The sequence below is a fragment of the Sinocyclocheilus grahami genome, unplaced genomic scaffold (genome assembly GCF_001515645.1).
Source record: "Sinocyclocheilus grahami isolate Dianchi unplaced genomic scaffold, SAMN03320097.WGS_v1.1 scaffold790.1, whole genome shotgun sequence".
Taxonomy (NCBI): Eukaryota; Metazoa; Chordata; class Actinopteri; order Cypriniformes; family Cyprinidae; genus Sinocyclocheilus; species Sinocyclocheilus grahami.
In genome coordinates, this window is record NW_015505969.1 from 222,531 (window position 1) to 238,809 (window position 16,279).

At 36.1% G+C, this 16,279-nt stretch overlaps 1 protein-coding gene across 3 annotated transcripts in view; it reads right to left on the reverse strand.

Moving 5' to 3' along the window:
* Positions 1–16,279, reverse strand: part of LOC107561750 (sacsin-like) — a 47,943-nt gene that overhangs the window by 14,263 nt on the left and 17,401 nt on the right. For 2 of the 3 annotated variants that reach the window (XM_016246224.1, XM_016246223.1), the window contains exons 4-9: positions 13,064–13,154; positions 12,242–12,327; positions 10,922–11,033; positions 10,626–10,772; positions 7,897–9,379; positions 7,340–7,431 (exon numbers count right to left, since the gene is read on the reverse strand). In XM_016246224.1, coding sequence (XP_016101710.1) covers positions 7,340–7,431; positions 7,897–9,379; positions 10,626–10,772; positions 10,922–11,033; positions 12,242–12,327; positions 13,064–13,154 — 2,011 coding nt within the window. Of the gene's footprint in view, positions 1–7,339; positions 7,432–7,896; positions 9,380–10,625; positions 10,773–10,921; positions 11,034–12,241; positions 12,328–13,033; positions 13,155–16,279 lie in introns of those variants that run through there. The other variant, XM_016246225.1, reaches the window with a different exon arrangement.

Genomic DNA, 16,279 nt, shown 5'->3' on the forward strand with positions numbered 1-16,279 from the left:
ACATTTGGGCGCATTATGCAAATATTTCCACATAGTGAGGTAGATATGTGGGGGCGTGTTAGAATGAGCCGTTTTAGGGGGGCGTGGCAGAGTCTTAACTTTGATAAAGAATATCTCTTTGGTTTTGAGACTTTAGTCTTTGCAACTTCAGGGATCTTATCTATGCACAATCAGCTTGTAACACTCCAAAGAGAAAGGAAAACTTGAAATAGCATCATATGACCCCTTTAATAAAAATTATGAAGCAAATAATGAGCTATTCCATAGATGCATATATTGCAATGCATTTTGCCGATACTACTAGTCTACTGTAACTATCATAGGTAACACTTTATAATAACTTTAATTTATAAATCATTAACAAACATTATATAATGCTTAACAGATCATTAGTTAATATATAATCATATAGCTAGAAACATGAGATAATGTGCTTGTTAATGTTTACTAATGAACTTACTAAACATTACCTAATGATTAACATATGATTATTTAATGTAAATTTAAATGCTTACAAATGTCAGTAAACTTTGCTCTTAAAAATATGATCTTCATTCGTTGGTCTTTGTTTGTTGTGTAGACCTCTATTTCACATCTTAACAAATCATTTATTAATGATTTGTTTATGTTTTTGCAGTACCCAATCTAAAGTGGAAACTATTTATCATTTGCAAATGTTTATAAACGTTTACTAATCATTAATACCATTATAAACAGGCATCTCAATGACAAATTTTTTTCCGAAAGACCTGAATTTACCCTATTCACACATCTTTACTAATCATTTATTAATCATTTGTTCATGTTTTTGCAGTAGCTAATCTAAAGTGGAAACTATTCATCATTTGTAAATGTTTATAAACGATTACTAATCATTTAGTATCTTTATGGGCATTGGACTTTTAGCTGTAACAAGGTTTGTGTAAAGGGTGGCAGGTTAATCATCACAGATTGTAATTTTGGTGAAAAATATTTTTTTTATTGCTTCAACACTCACATTATTATACTATTCTTCAGTATATAATTAAACAGGATATTCCTTAAATCAGTGGTCACCAACCTTTTTAGGCCCAAGATCCCTGACCTCGGCCTTTATGAACGACAAGATCTACCTATTGAATAATTGATAGAAAAAGACATCCCAGATTGTACTTCAAATTTGAGGCCTTTTACTTAGTATTTTAATTAGTGATGCGCCGATCATAGCTGAATCAGAATTCAGATTTTCTTTTTTACACTAGCAAATTGGATTCTTATACTGATTTTTAAGCAAATTTATTTATTGGCTATTTGCTTTATAACAAACAAACTGGCTTTAAACAAAAATATCTAGCCATTTGAAATTAGAGGCAACCACTGCATTTTAATCACGATCTGCACGGGCAGTTGTTTTTGATTTGATTTAGATTAATTTCAGGATTTAAAACAAAAACAGAATGGTTTGACTTTAGGCGTTATTTATTTATTTGCTACATAAAACATCTGCACGAAACAAAAACAGCAGGTCTGAATGAGACGTACTCTCTGACAGATGAACAGGGTTGCCAGGTTTTCGCAATAAAACTAGTCCAATCACATTTCGAGGGGGGATCTTCCAGTAAAATTCACATTCCAGGGACTAAATATCACATTATTGGGGTCGCTTCACCCGCGGACATGAACAACAACCCTGTTAACCAACAGTGTTAAAGTAGCTCTTTAAAAAAACACGGACTTGGCAACACTGCTTATGAACCGACCGCAATATAGTGTTTCCTTGTTTACCGCTGTAAACAAAGCAGAGTTGCGCTTTATACGGAGGAGAAGAAAATGCCATTGCCATCGAGACTTTTCTCAAGACAGTTCCCTTCAGTGATACATTAATATAACCCCATAAATGTAATGCATTTTTGTACTTATTTTACTCTTTTTTTTTTTTCGGGATCTACTGGGACAGTGATAAAGATCTACCAATCGATCGCGATCAACGGGTTGGCGACCACTACCTTAAATCATAAATAAACAGGGGAAAACAAGTCATTTTTTAAAAGAAAATACTTGTTTATTTATCAAAACAATATAATATAAACAGATTGAACTGTTCCTTTATAATAATTCAATTGACCCCTGTACACTGTTGACCCCTTAATCAACTCTTAAACCTACCCATACCACCAAACCTGCCCCTAACCTTACCCATATCACACCTTAATAGCAGCAAAAGTGCATTAACACAAGTTTTTAATCATTTTATAACATCTTTTAAAATCATTTGTAGACTTTCAATAAGTGCTTGATCATATGGAATTGAAAGTTTAATGACATTTGTAAGCATTTTAACTTACATGAAATAATTATTTGTTTGCACATTATCTAATGTTTAATAAGTTTATTAGCAAACATTAACAAACACATTATCTCACGTTTCTAACTCTTTGAATATATATTAACTAGTGATCCATTAAGCATTATATTTATTATGAAAGTTATTATAAAGTGATACCAAATGAATTAACAGTCCTACATCAAAAATGCAACATGGAGTAGCACCTTCAAATAGACGTGCGCAATTATGGTAAAAATAGATCATAATTATTTTCATGGCAGGATCACGATCTTATTACGATTCTTTTTCATGTTGGAAAAGTCACATTTTGCAAGTCACTGAACAGTACAGCCAAACTAATTTCCCTATTTTAAAAAAAAATTGCCTTTAAAAGGTAAAAATAAATAAATAAATCATGTTAGAAATTAAATGAATGTAAAAACTAAACACTATACAGCCTTCACTGTATGAAATAAATAAACACTGATTCTTATCAAAGCTACTGAAGTTATTCAGTCAAGAGCAGTGACTGATTTTGTCTATGATCTCTCTTCAATGGTGGATTGTGGTGACATTTTAATTGTTCATGACCCAAATCGTGATTTCACACACCCCTACCTTCAAATATTATACACAACAACGTTCGTGTAATAGTAATTACTACATATACAAGGTGTTAATGCCTTTCAAATATTATATTTAGACTTTTGGAAATAGGGAAAAGGAAACTGTGTTCTATGAGTCAAGCTAAAATGAATGCCTGATATTCAATAGAAAGCACTTAATCTTTTTCAGCATATACTAAGTTAACCCTCTGGTAATGTTCATTTGGGGGTCACACTTGTGTTGTTCGTGGTGAAATGTAACTTTTTTTTTCCAGTAAAATTAATGTCATATATTTTTGTTCAATAATATTTTTTCTTATTTCTATAAATTAATATTTATGCAATAATTATATATTTTTTTCCCGATTGAAAATAATATTTTCTATAAATATTATTTATAACATTTTTTATATTAATTTTCAATTATGGCAGTATTTCGTGTTAAAATAGAGACAATGCTTTTAAAACCCAATTTTTGAAGGCAGATTAGTGCCATCTGGTGGGAGTACAAAAAGAAAAAAACATCTGCAATTCCATGATTTAGCCTAGAGGTGCCAAAAGGTGCATTCCAAACGGGATATATCGCCCTCTGAAGGGCACTTCGGAGTGAAAACAATCATGGCCGCCATATTGAAGGGTCGTTCCAAACTGAAGTGCTCAAAACTGGCCACTTCAAAGAGCCCTTCGGAATGAAGGATTTCGAAGGGTACAACTGATGGACACTTCGGGCTTCCATGATCCTTTGCACGGGGAAGCTGTTTGGCATCACAGAATGGGTACAGCAGGAGGCTCGGAGTTCGACTTCACCTATAAATATATGTATAGTATTTTTCTATACTACTGTAATATTTATACAAGTTAGATTTGATACATTATTATGGTCAAAATGACATTGTCCTTCAACAAAAATACTTTACAGCTACCTTTAAATGTTTCAAATACATAGACACAATATACATTACAAATCCATATTATATTACATTACATATACAAATATACATTATATTTAACGTAAAATACGTTTGGGGTTCAACCAGCATACAAAATGTGCGACGAAGGCGCCTCCTTGATCGTCTTGTTAAGATGACACAGAAGTACGTTTACTCTTTCGAAAAACGAGATTTTGTTTTTTTGACCCCTACACCCTTCATCCCTTCGAAGCTCTCACTCAGGAGGGTAAACCCTTTGAAGGGATTAGGGCATAAGGATGGAGAGTTTTGATTCAACCCTAAACACACCTGATCCAACTAATCAAGTCCTTCAGGCGTATTTGAAAACGACATGGTATGCGTGTTGAAGCAGGGTTGAAACAAAAGTCTGCAAGGCTCCGGCCCTCCAGGATTTGAGTTTGACACCACTGGTTTAGCCACTAGATTCCTATATAGCTCTATATAAAAAGGCCTGATATTCAATAGAAAGCACTTAATCTTTTTCAGCATATACTAAGTTAACCCTCTGGTAATGTTCATTTGGGGGTCACACTTGTGTTGTTCGTGGTGAAATGTAACTTTTTTTTTCCAGTAAAATTAATGTCATATATTTTTGTTCAATAATATTTTTTCTTATTTCTATAAATTAATATTTATGCAATAATTATATATTTTTTTCCCGATTGAAAATAATATTTTCTATAAATATTATTTATAACATTTTTTATATTAATTTTCAATTATGGCAGTATTTCGTGTTAAAATAGAGACAATGCTTTTAAAACCCAATTTTTGAAGGCAGATTAGTGCCATCTGGTGGGAGTACAAAAAGAAAAAAACATCTGCAATTCCATGATTTAGCCTAGAGGTGCCAAAAGGTGCATTCCAAACGGGATATATCGCCCTCTGAAGGGCACTTCGGAGTGAAAACAATCATGGCCGCCATATTGAAGGGTCGTTCCAAACTGAAGTGCTCAAAACTGGCCACTTCAAAGAGCCCTTCGGAATGAAGGATTTCGAAGGGTACAACTGATGGACACTTCGGGCTTCCATGATCCTTTGCACGGGGAAGCTGTTTGGCATCACAGAATGGGTACAGCAGGAGGCTCGGAGTTCGACTTCACCTATAAATATATGTATAGTATTTTTCTATACTACTGTAATATTTATACAAGTTAGATTTGATACATTATTATGGTCAAAATGACATTGTCCTTCAACAAAAATACTTTACAGCTACCTTTAAATGTTTCAAATACATAGACACAATATACATTACAAATCCATATTATATTACATTACATATACAAATATACATTATATTTAACGTAAAATACGTTTGGGGTTCAACCAGCATACAAAATGTGCGACGAAGGCGCCTCCTTGATCGTCTTGTTAAGATGACACAGAAGTACGTTTACTCTTTCGAAAAACGAGATTTTGTTTTTTTGACCCCTACACCCTTCATCCCTTCGAAGCTCTCACTCAGGAGGGTAAACCCTTTGAAGGGATTAGGGCATAAGGATGGAGAGTTTTGATTCAACCCTAAACACACCTGATCCAACTAATCAAGTCCTTCAGGCGTATTTGAAAACGACATGGTATGCGTGTTGAAGCAGGGTTGAAACAAAAGTCTGCAAGGCTCCGGCCCTCCAGGATTTGAGTTTGACACCACTGGTTTAGCCACTAGATTCCTATATAGCTCTATATAAAAAGGCTTATAAATTCTCTAGTTGTTTTTAGACATAAATACTTATTTTTAATAAGTTGTGGTTTTGGATATGTATTGACAACTTTTTGTAAAGGTTTAGAAGATTTTTTTTTTTATGTCAGTTTTTGCATTAATTTTACTACAGTCAAACCTGAACACAGAGAAAGACATTTTGTTACACATAACATCAAAATTCAACAAAAATTTAACTGTAAATGTAAATGTAAGTGGCTTGACACTGCACCTGAGAAGGTCTCTAGCTTACAAAAACAGGAGGAAAGAAATTTGACTATGAATAAAAGAAACAATAATTTTTCATGTATTTTAAATCCACATACAGTCCACTGAGTAATGACTTAAAAACTATTATCAAGAGTCATTGGCACATTATCCAAAGTGATCCCCAGTTATTGAATGTATTTAGTGATCAACCACTCTTTGTCTGACATGAAGTTCCTGGGCATCGAGAGGATTCTTCCTCATAGAAGAGGTGGAGAAAGTTGTTGCAAAGGGAGGCTTTCTGGATCTTTGAACTTAAATCTTTATTTCCTGAGGGTATGAATGAAGAACTAGAACTTTCTTGTTTTTTGTAAAACTTGTTATTGTCGTAACTACTTTATCTTCTTTCTTTCTCCTGCTGTGTTTGTTGTAATCGTAATGTTTGGTCATTCTTTGAAGTTGTATACTTGTAAATATTCTGCTATATATATGTGAATTATCAAACTTTCTTGGAATTCTGCTTGTGATAATTGAGGGTTACCGGAGATAACTGAATTCAGCTGATTGTCTTTAATTGCTGACCTACTTAAAAGCGTGAATGTTGTTTAGTAAGTGAGCACTGAAGATAGCAATGTGCTGAAATGTCTGCTTGCTTGCTTGTGTCCATCTGCTTTTAATTCACATGCACTTTGCACTTTTTGTACGATGCAATTCATAAAATAAAAAATATGTTTTTGTAGACTTTTCCAGTCTTGAGTGGATCAGTGTGCGGTTAGCCACCCTCTTGTTCATTAACAAAAAATAACAGGAATGCTTCATCAGAAGTTAATAAATCTGATTTCAACCTCTTATTTGAGTTTTCTGGCTCAATTTTGCCATATTGATAGCCACACCAGTTCATATGTGTGTGTATAATAGTGTGTTGTGTGTGTATGTGAATTATTGATTTTATTTCACACATTTACAAAAACATGCTTTGTGTTACAGTCACACTAGTTCATATATGTGTTTCTGTGTGGGGTGGGTGGAGCGTGTCTATTTTGCACTATTGATATTTTAGAGTGTCACCCCTTCATTGCTGCGCACTTTTTTCTGCATCGTGAATGATTTGTAGATTGTACACACAAAAAAATCTCTCTATTTTCGTATTGTTGTGTATTTCCCATTAATTTCCAATGGCGGTCATTTTTGACCGCGAACAGCACAAGTGTGACTTTTGTTTTACGACCATTTCGCTTTTTCGAATCAAGTCAACAATTTTATTTGTTTTTTATTTTTTTGTGGTCACATAGCGACTACCATAAAAGTAATTGAGTTTCGTACCATTCCAATGAAGTAACGATTTTTAAAAATTCTAAACATTTTTTTTTTTGGTCTATGACCGAACAACACCAGAGGTTTATGCAGGAAAAAGCATAACTCAAAAATCTGACAGCCATAATAGCAAGCATGACGCTAAAAAATGTTACTCCCTGCAGTAAACTATGCATGAACAAGATTAAGTTTCACCACAGAGGAATGAAACTAAGAGCAGATGCTGTATTCTGAATAAGAGCATGTGAGTGTCTACCTCTGCTTTTGGCTGCTTCTTTCAGGCTGGTCATGACATGAGGGGCAATGCTTTCCAAGACAAATCTTCCCTCCAGTCCTGGATAAAGGGACCTAGAGAGAAAAATCAAACTCATAATCATATGCTTATAACACAGTGTATCCTGTTTTCAAGTTTTGGTCAGGGATAAGCATTATTTAGAATGCATTTCAAGAATTTGAATTGAGCTACAGTAGCAAACAATGTAAAGTTGTCATGTAAATCTGAATGTAGTGATATAGTATAGTATAGTATAGTATAGTATATACAAATTAAAATCAAACAGAACAGATCCTGAAGGAAAAATTACGAAGGAAAAAAAAATGGGCATAATTAGTGAAAATTAATTATTGGAGTGCTGATTGGTTGCAATTCTAGAAATTCTTCATCCTCTCATTCAAATTCAATTCAAACTCAAGAACTAAAAGGAGACAGTTTTTAAATTCCAAATTTTGCTTAACACTGTTTATAGCAGTGAATTAAAACTACGAATGAACATTAGTAATACCAAGAACACAAATACAAATATATTCCCACACCTTGGATACTCCTCTGAGGCGATGTAGACAGCATCTTTGTCATTCACAGAAGAGGAGAACACAGTAAATGTCTCATCCTGTAAAGGTAGAAGCTCCAGTCCAATGAGGTCATTGTAGCAAGCATCGCTAAGGATAAACTCTAGCAGGAGCAGCTTCTCATTAGAGGACCCTCTATGGCGACATTTCCTCAGAGTCTGGCGCACAAAAGAAGGGGTCACTCTCCTCAGGCTACCTGGCTTGGTGAAAAACATTGTCAGTATTGCATCTATGTAGGCTGGCACCTGAGCCAGCATCATCCCTGAGCTCTGGAGGTATTTGATGACAGTCTCTGCAATGTCCATGCTGGAGTCCAAGTCTGAGAATATGGTTTCATCCACCTGAACCCAACTCCAGTTGAGCGAGTAGATGACCGGCTGTTGAAGCAAGTCATTGAAAAGGGGCTCAAGAATGGGTTTCCAGCGAGGTCGGATTCTGTTTGGATCAGGCCAGGCTCCATAAATACCTCTCGGGGAAAGGGGAAAATCTTGGTCCTTCTTAGTTTGGATTCTCCTGATGGTCTCCATGATGAGTGAGAAGTAAGCCCTTGGAATGACTGTGACTATGAGAAGCTCGTTCCAAAGAGCCGCCGGGTCCCTCCACTGGTCCACCTCCCGCCATTTGATGCTCCTGCGGTTGTCCGTCAGACCAAAGAAACCACTGACGTGGACCGGCAATCCTGTCATACTTTCTTCTCCAAGGGGCAGTGGGAGGAAACAGAAAGCACGTCCTGAGAAACTAGAAGTTGCCCCTTTGTCCTCATCAATAAGCGTAAGGGGCAAGGCAATACCAATGGTTGGGATGAACTTCAGATCATCGGCAAGAGAATCCAGTTCACCGCACATTCCTCGCCCTCCTACGCCATTACACACCAACCAGGTGGTCTTTTGAGTCTCTTTGGCTGTTTCATCCCGCACTTCAATGGAGAGTTGGTAGGTGGCACAGGTGACTGAACTGTTCAGCACGCCATTACTGTAGCTATCTATAGCCTGTCCCAGGGTATTCAGAGAGTTGGGCCACTCCATCTTATCTTCTTGGCTGTAGCTTGCTGTGACCTGGAAAAGCATTCGCTCTGTTCCATCAGATTCCCGTACATGCAGAGAGACCTTCTGCACGCTTTTTAGAAAGAGCAACACAGTGTCTGCGTCAACTCTGAACGATTCAAAGAGCTCCAGAACTTTTTCTTTATTGTAAATGTTGTTACTTAATTGTGAGGGTTTCATACGGAGTGGAAAACGAAAGAGTGTTCCTGGAAAGTTGCCATCCTTAATGGTTTTCTCGGAGCTACCGAGCAGGCCAAAATAAGGGGCAAATTGATCATTGACCTCAGTTATTTCCTTTATATCGGACTTCAAATTCCAGCACTGCCCAGACTCGTGGACTCCAAACAACATCTGATGAGGGTCCAGCATTGCAATTTGATCCCCACTGAATATACTAGGAACATCTACAAAAAGATAGAACATTTTTAGAATAATAAACATTGTTTTTTTGGGGGGGTTTTTTTGGTCCATAATGAATTATATTAGGATATGCACATATACATGTAAATGTATGAATTTGGCATACCCATGTATATAAATATATATGAGTACACACCCAGTGTTGGGGAAAGTTACTTTTGAAAGTAATGCATTACAATATTGCGTTACTCCATAAAAAAGTAACTAATTATGTTGCTTAGTTACTTTTTATGGAAAGTAATGAGTTATGTTACTTTTGCGTTACTTTTTAAAAGAAATTTCAACACACTTCAGCAATAAAAAAGACACAAATGTTTGTCTAGAGTAATTTTTCCTTATTAGTACGGTTGAACTGGATCATCGAAGGTCAGAAGCAAAGACATTGGTTAATAGAATGGGATTAAATATATAAAGGATATTTGTGTTGTTTAACATTTAATTATTGCAGGTTTAAATATTCTGAGTTGCATTTTTTTTTATTCATTTTGAGGAATACTGAATCTGTGTTTTTTTTGTGAGTGAGATGAATTAATGCATATTTATATTTATTTTAGAACTACAGTAACTACAGGAATTTCTCTCAACATGGGGACAGGAGAGCTGTCAATCAATAAATTAAAAAAATAATAATATTTTATAATTATTTATTTGAAAAAGTAACTCAGATATTCTCTTGTAAATTAAAAAGTAATTCTTTACTTTACTAGTTACTTGAAAAAAGTTATCTGATTACGTACTTGTAATGCCCCCAACACTGCACACAACTATGGACACATAACATAAAGGGTGATCCTACTTTCCATCAGGTCCTCTATTTTTTCCACCCTGCTCAACTGTATATTCACAAATTAGAAAAAAAAATTATCTAATAAGCTGATAGGAAAAAAAAGTTGTCATGAAATATTGGGGTTTTGAACTGTCCTGCAATATGGCATGATATACTCCATCTAAAATGTTTTTTTTGCAAATACATTATTATGTATGCAGCTTTAAGGAACTGATATTAATTTACAGACTACATGGAACATTTGCATTTTTAAAAATTCATGTGTCACACCACAGTAACATTTAAATTGTCGCGTAAGAGTGATTATAAATGGTGAAAAACTTGATTAGTCACGTAATATACAAATTTTCTCTTGTATATTAATATAAATTCTAACCTAAATTCTTTATGTTGATAAGAGAAAGTATGTTATGCATCAATTAAATAACATACTCTTTTCTCACCTGTTATGTGGTAGACAGAGTTAAATCCAATACCAAATCTTCCCACTTTAAGAGGGTCCTCTCTTTTTCTACTCCGTGCAATCTCCTGGATACCATTCCAGTCTTCTGTGGTGAAGACGGCATCATTATAGACATACAATGCTGTTCCTGTTAAAAAAAACAAAAACATTTCAATTAACAGTGTATTTCAAGATTACTAACCTGTTATAACTATTAATTCTGTTTCCTGCATATTGCCAGAAATTATATTGAACATGTGAAGGGACAGCTGCAATCGATCAGCATATTCGGATTACCCTGATACTGAGCCATATCATTTGACCACAGTGATTCCACTCCATACTCCGTCTCGTCATACATGAACTTGACCTCAGTGGCCCCAGCATCCTCTGCATTCTGAATCAGCTCCTGCATGACAAGCACAACATAAAGTCATTGACAAATTCTTACATTGCTCAATATGTTTTCGCTCAATTACTGGACAGTGAGTGGGCACACTATTTAATGGCTTTATATCCATCCTCTATTTTTAACATAGCCAAATGATTTCAGCATTACTGCCGACTGCAACATCTTTTATGAAATTCTTGATACAGCTGCTATTTTAACAACAAACAGCATGCTTGTTTCTTTAAATCTATTTATTTAAACTTTATTTATACAAGATTTCCTTTGAGATTAAAATCTTGTTTTCAAGGGAGACAAGGCCAAGAAGGCAGACCGCATGACAGGGCTCTAGACTACGACCATTTTTTGAGAATGTGCGAGTTAAAATTTGATGTGGTCACATTTATGTGTCGTCACACACTGAATCAGTGTATGCCTACCTGTACTTGCATTATCAATCACGTACATGCACATGGCGCACTGATGATGAAACACGCAAATTAGGAATTCAAGAAATGTAGGAATTAAGTCGAAAGTCGAAAAAAGAAAAGGCACTATTTGGATGCGTTTTGGATCACGTTTTACAAGAAAAAATAATTGTCTGTTGTGCTTACATCTATACAATGATAAACTAGAATATTTAACGTTTATTAACAAAAACCAACATGTTCACCTTATCTGGTTTAAGAAGCGGTCTTTTACTTTACTTTTACATTTCACTTGAAAACCAAATCCTCCGTCCGGCATCGTTTCCTTGTCAATTTTGCTGTGAGCACCTTAGCGCTCGCACTGAAGCGCCTCTCTTACTCTCTTCAGATGATAAGTGAAATCTGACTTCTGCTGCGGCTCTGCAGTGCGCACTGTTTGGAGCAGAGCAGATGCTATAGGTTCACAATTGTAGCATCCGTTGTCCAACTGAACAAAATTTTTACTTCTTTAAAAAAGCAAAACGACAGTAAGGGCAGCACCGTGTTGGGCAAGTAATGTATTCGGTGTATGACTGAACACGGGTAATACCGGTAACACCGACTACCGCAGCAAGCAGATCGATAGATGGATATATCGAGATAGTAAATATTGCAATTAAACAATTCATTAAAAAAAGGTGCGAACAAATCGCACCAGCGTGACCAGTGGGAAGAATAACCCTGCATAACAAAATGATAAAAAACAAACACACACACACAATAACCATATACATACATGCTTTACATATCATATATTCTTACTTTTAGAATTTGTCCACCCTCTGGATATCTTCTCAAAATATCTTTCAAAAAATCAACCAATGGTGGCGTAGTCTGTCCGAACCTCCCTGCAAAAGAGATATATACTGAGAAAATTATGTGGATACATGAACATCACTCCAATTTATGCTTTTTAAAGGGATAGTTCACCCCTTAAAAAAAACATTTTTTTTATCCTTAAATCAAACCTGGAAAAATCTGAAATCCTGTACTTTAAAAAAAAAATACTTTTTAATAATAAAGAAATAAATTAAAAAATAAATTGATCAATGACTTTATGAACTGTATCAACGGTTCATTGAAAACACCCGACTCAAAAGAATGATTCATTCATAAATGAGACATTACTGCATCTTTAATGAACCCATCAAGGGGAACTAGGGCCGATTTTCAGTGAATAACAGCTTCCACTCTTCTGAGAAAGTTTTTAATATTTGGGGAACAGCTGTGGGGATCTGCATCAGTGAGGTCAGGCACTGATGTTGGGATCTGGCTCACAGTAAACATTCAATTCATCCTAAAGATCAGTGAGGTTTAACTGTGGGCTTTGTGCAGACCGGTGAAGTTCTTCAACATCAGACTCAAACAATTTCTTTATAGACTTCACTTTTTGAACAGGTTAGATGTTATTTCTCTGCTAGTAATGAGTGTAGCTGAAGTAGCTAAACTTGCAAACTAGAAATCTCCATGTATTTTCAGCCATATAGTGTATTTAAATGTTATCCTACAGATTTTCATGTAAGAGAATATCAGAAATTTAAGCACCAGTCATACTTGATTAGTAAAGGGTCCTTAAACTCTAACCTCCTCCTCTCGGGCCTCGTCCATGCAATGTCATGATTATTTCATGGCTCCCGCGAGGCACCAAGCTTCCAATCTCAACCCCATCATGAACCTATACAAGAAGGAAAAGCAAATTTTCTTTAGTTATTGGTCACCATTTCACATCAATGTCTGGTTCCCTTCTTCAGTGTAAACCTACTTTTTTAACCTGTTTTGTCACCAGTTTCAACTGATTTGTCAAAAAAAAAAGTCTAACCACTGAGAATAAAAAGAACAACTTTTCCCCAACAATCCACATGATCTGAGGTATCATTCATGTGAGTGTAATACTTATAGTTTATATAGTATTTGTTCTCATCTAAAGCCGTAGAGCAATAGGTGATATAGGCACACGATTGGCATACATCACATTTTCAGTTCTTACGGGTAAAGAAACGGCTGTGCAGGATCATGAAGCCAAGATGAACAAACATTAGAAATAAAAAAGACTGGGAAATGGATTACTCCTTTCTCAAGTTTTTCACCCTCTATCCATTAACCTCTTAGCCTGCAATGCACCTCTGTAAACTGCACTGTGCCATCCATGTGGCTTACCCATAATTCACTGAGATCTACCACCGTTTTTGGTTTATTAAGAGATTGATTTTTCAGGGCTAAGACTGCGCCAATTCAGACAGAGACTGCTGTCTTCAGCTATTCAACGTCGAATCAGCTTCTGCTAACACACACTGATCAGCACTTCTGCTAAAACACACTGACCAAGTGCATGCAGAGACCAGATGAAAGGACTACCCAAATCAGCAACTCAGAGTCCTGGTCTTCTAGGGTAAAATCATCTTGTTTTTTTTTGGACATTTAGATATTTGGCCAGTTGACATGAAATTTTAAGTAGTTTTAGCAGTGTCCTGCAATGTAACATGTATGGACATGTTATATGTCAACTACCCATATTTGTAAACAAGACAACATGATTTAATGGAAGAAATCTAATTGTTATAGCAATGAAGAGAAGAATTTAGTCAATATAGTCATAATCTAATAATTGACAAATCATCTTACCATTTTTTTTGTACAGAAACCCCACATATGTAGGGGGACATTAAAGTGTGACAAACATGCAAAAAAATAAGAAATCAGGAAGGGGGCCAACACTTTTTCACACCACTGTATATATATATACACACACACTGAAGCAATCAATCAACTATGGGTGGCAAGGAAGGCACTGTTAAAAGATCTCCGAGATATAGTTGTGGACAGACACAAGTCAGGAGATGGATACAAAAAAAATAAATTAAAAGGCTTTATCAATGCCTAGAAGCACACTGAAGTCTATTCTTAAGTCTATACCCTCCCTGGATCAGGAGGTCACTCCAAACTGGATGAAAGAGCCGGAGGAAACTGGTCAGAGAGGCTACTAAGAGGCCTACTACAGCAACTCTGAAGCAGTTGCAGGAATTTATGACAAAGAGTGATCATTGTGTGCATGTGACAGCAATATTACACATTCTCCACAAATGTGGCTTGTATGGAAGGGTTGCAAAGCCACTCCTCAAGAAAGGCCACATGCAGTCACGACTGAGCTTTGCCAAAACGCACCTTGAAGATTCTGAGGCAGATGAGAGTAAAATTTAATTATTTGGCCTCAACACCAAACGATATGTCTGGCAGAAATCCAATACAGCTCACCATCCAAATAATAGCATTCCTACAGTAAAGCATGGAGGTGGTAATATCCTGTTATGGGGTATTTCTCTGCAGCAGGGACTGAAACACTTGTCAGGGGGAAAAAATGGATGGGGCAAAATACCATCAAATTCTTGAGGAAAATCTGCTGCTCTCTGCCAGAAAGTTGTCAATGGGAATTAGGTTTACCTTCCAACATGTGAACAATGACCCACACAGCACACATGAGTACACAGCAAAACTGAGCACACAGTGGTTGATGGAGAAAAAGATGAATGTCCTTGCATGGCCTAGTCAGAGCTCAGACTTGAACCCCATTGAAAATCTGTGGAATGACCTGAAGACTGCAGTCCACAAACACTCACCCTCAAATTGAACTGAACTTGAGCATTTATGCAAAGAAGAGTGGGCAAATATCGCAAAGTCTAGATGTGTAAAGTTAGTAGAGACATATCCCAACAGACTAAAGGCTGTAACGGATTTGAGCAGTTCTGCAAAAAAGAGTGGGCAAATATTGCAAAGTTTTTATGTGCAAAGTTAGTAGAGACAGAGACAGATCCCAACAGACAAAAGGCTGTAATTAAAGCAAAAGGTGGTTCAACAAAATACTGACACAAGTGGGTCATCCTTTTTCCAACTCAGTGATTCTGGGTTTTTTTTCTTACATGTTGGTGTTATATCTTTCACTTGGATGTTATAAGTTGCACTGAGTACATACAGCTGGATAAAACAAAAACTGTATCCCTCTTCATTTCAGGCTGCAAAGAAACAAAATGTAAACATTTTAAAGGGGGGTGATCATTTTCTATGCCCACTGTATATATTGTTGTAAGGAATTTTAACTCAGTTGTAAGGGAATTAATTATTATTATTGATTCAGGTTTTGATAGGACTTGGATTTGCAGAGCCCAATTCAACCTGATTCGAATTGCTTCTAAATTTGATCGTTTACACTCTATCAGCTACTCGGCCAGCGAGAAGTTGATGTCAGTGTATATTACCAATTGAATATGTAAATTTTGTATTCTCCCTGGCCACGGGTGAAATACAATTATGATAATTTGTCAGCTCTTAAGAGAGGTAATTATTATGAGTAAGCTACGAGCTAGGTAGCAAGCAAAGGATCTTTTTGGCAATAGATTTGACCTTGAAATTATATGACACCAGACAATCGATTATATATAAATGAAACATGAAATTTATTGGCTATTCTAGATTACATAAACTTAAGCTAAAACACACATACAGTTTCAGAGGAAGGAAATTCTGTTAACGGAGTTCTGAGTTTCATAGTTCTACCGCCTTTTCAGGAGTGATGTAAATTCACCTTAAGAATTCCCAAAGCAGAGAATCTAAATTCACCAGTTCAGCAGATCGAAGATCTTGTGTGTACTTGCGTTTTGCTGGTTAACAGCTGGAAAGCTGAGGTGATTCCTTCGCTGACGCGGGCTTCCTGGATGCTTTGAGGGAACCCCGTTACTGATTGGTCGGTGGCGTCGGAATGACGTCCTTTGGGAAACCCCTCGTTGGTCTGTGATGAAGCAGAGGCGT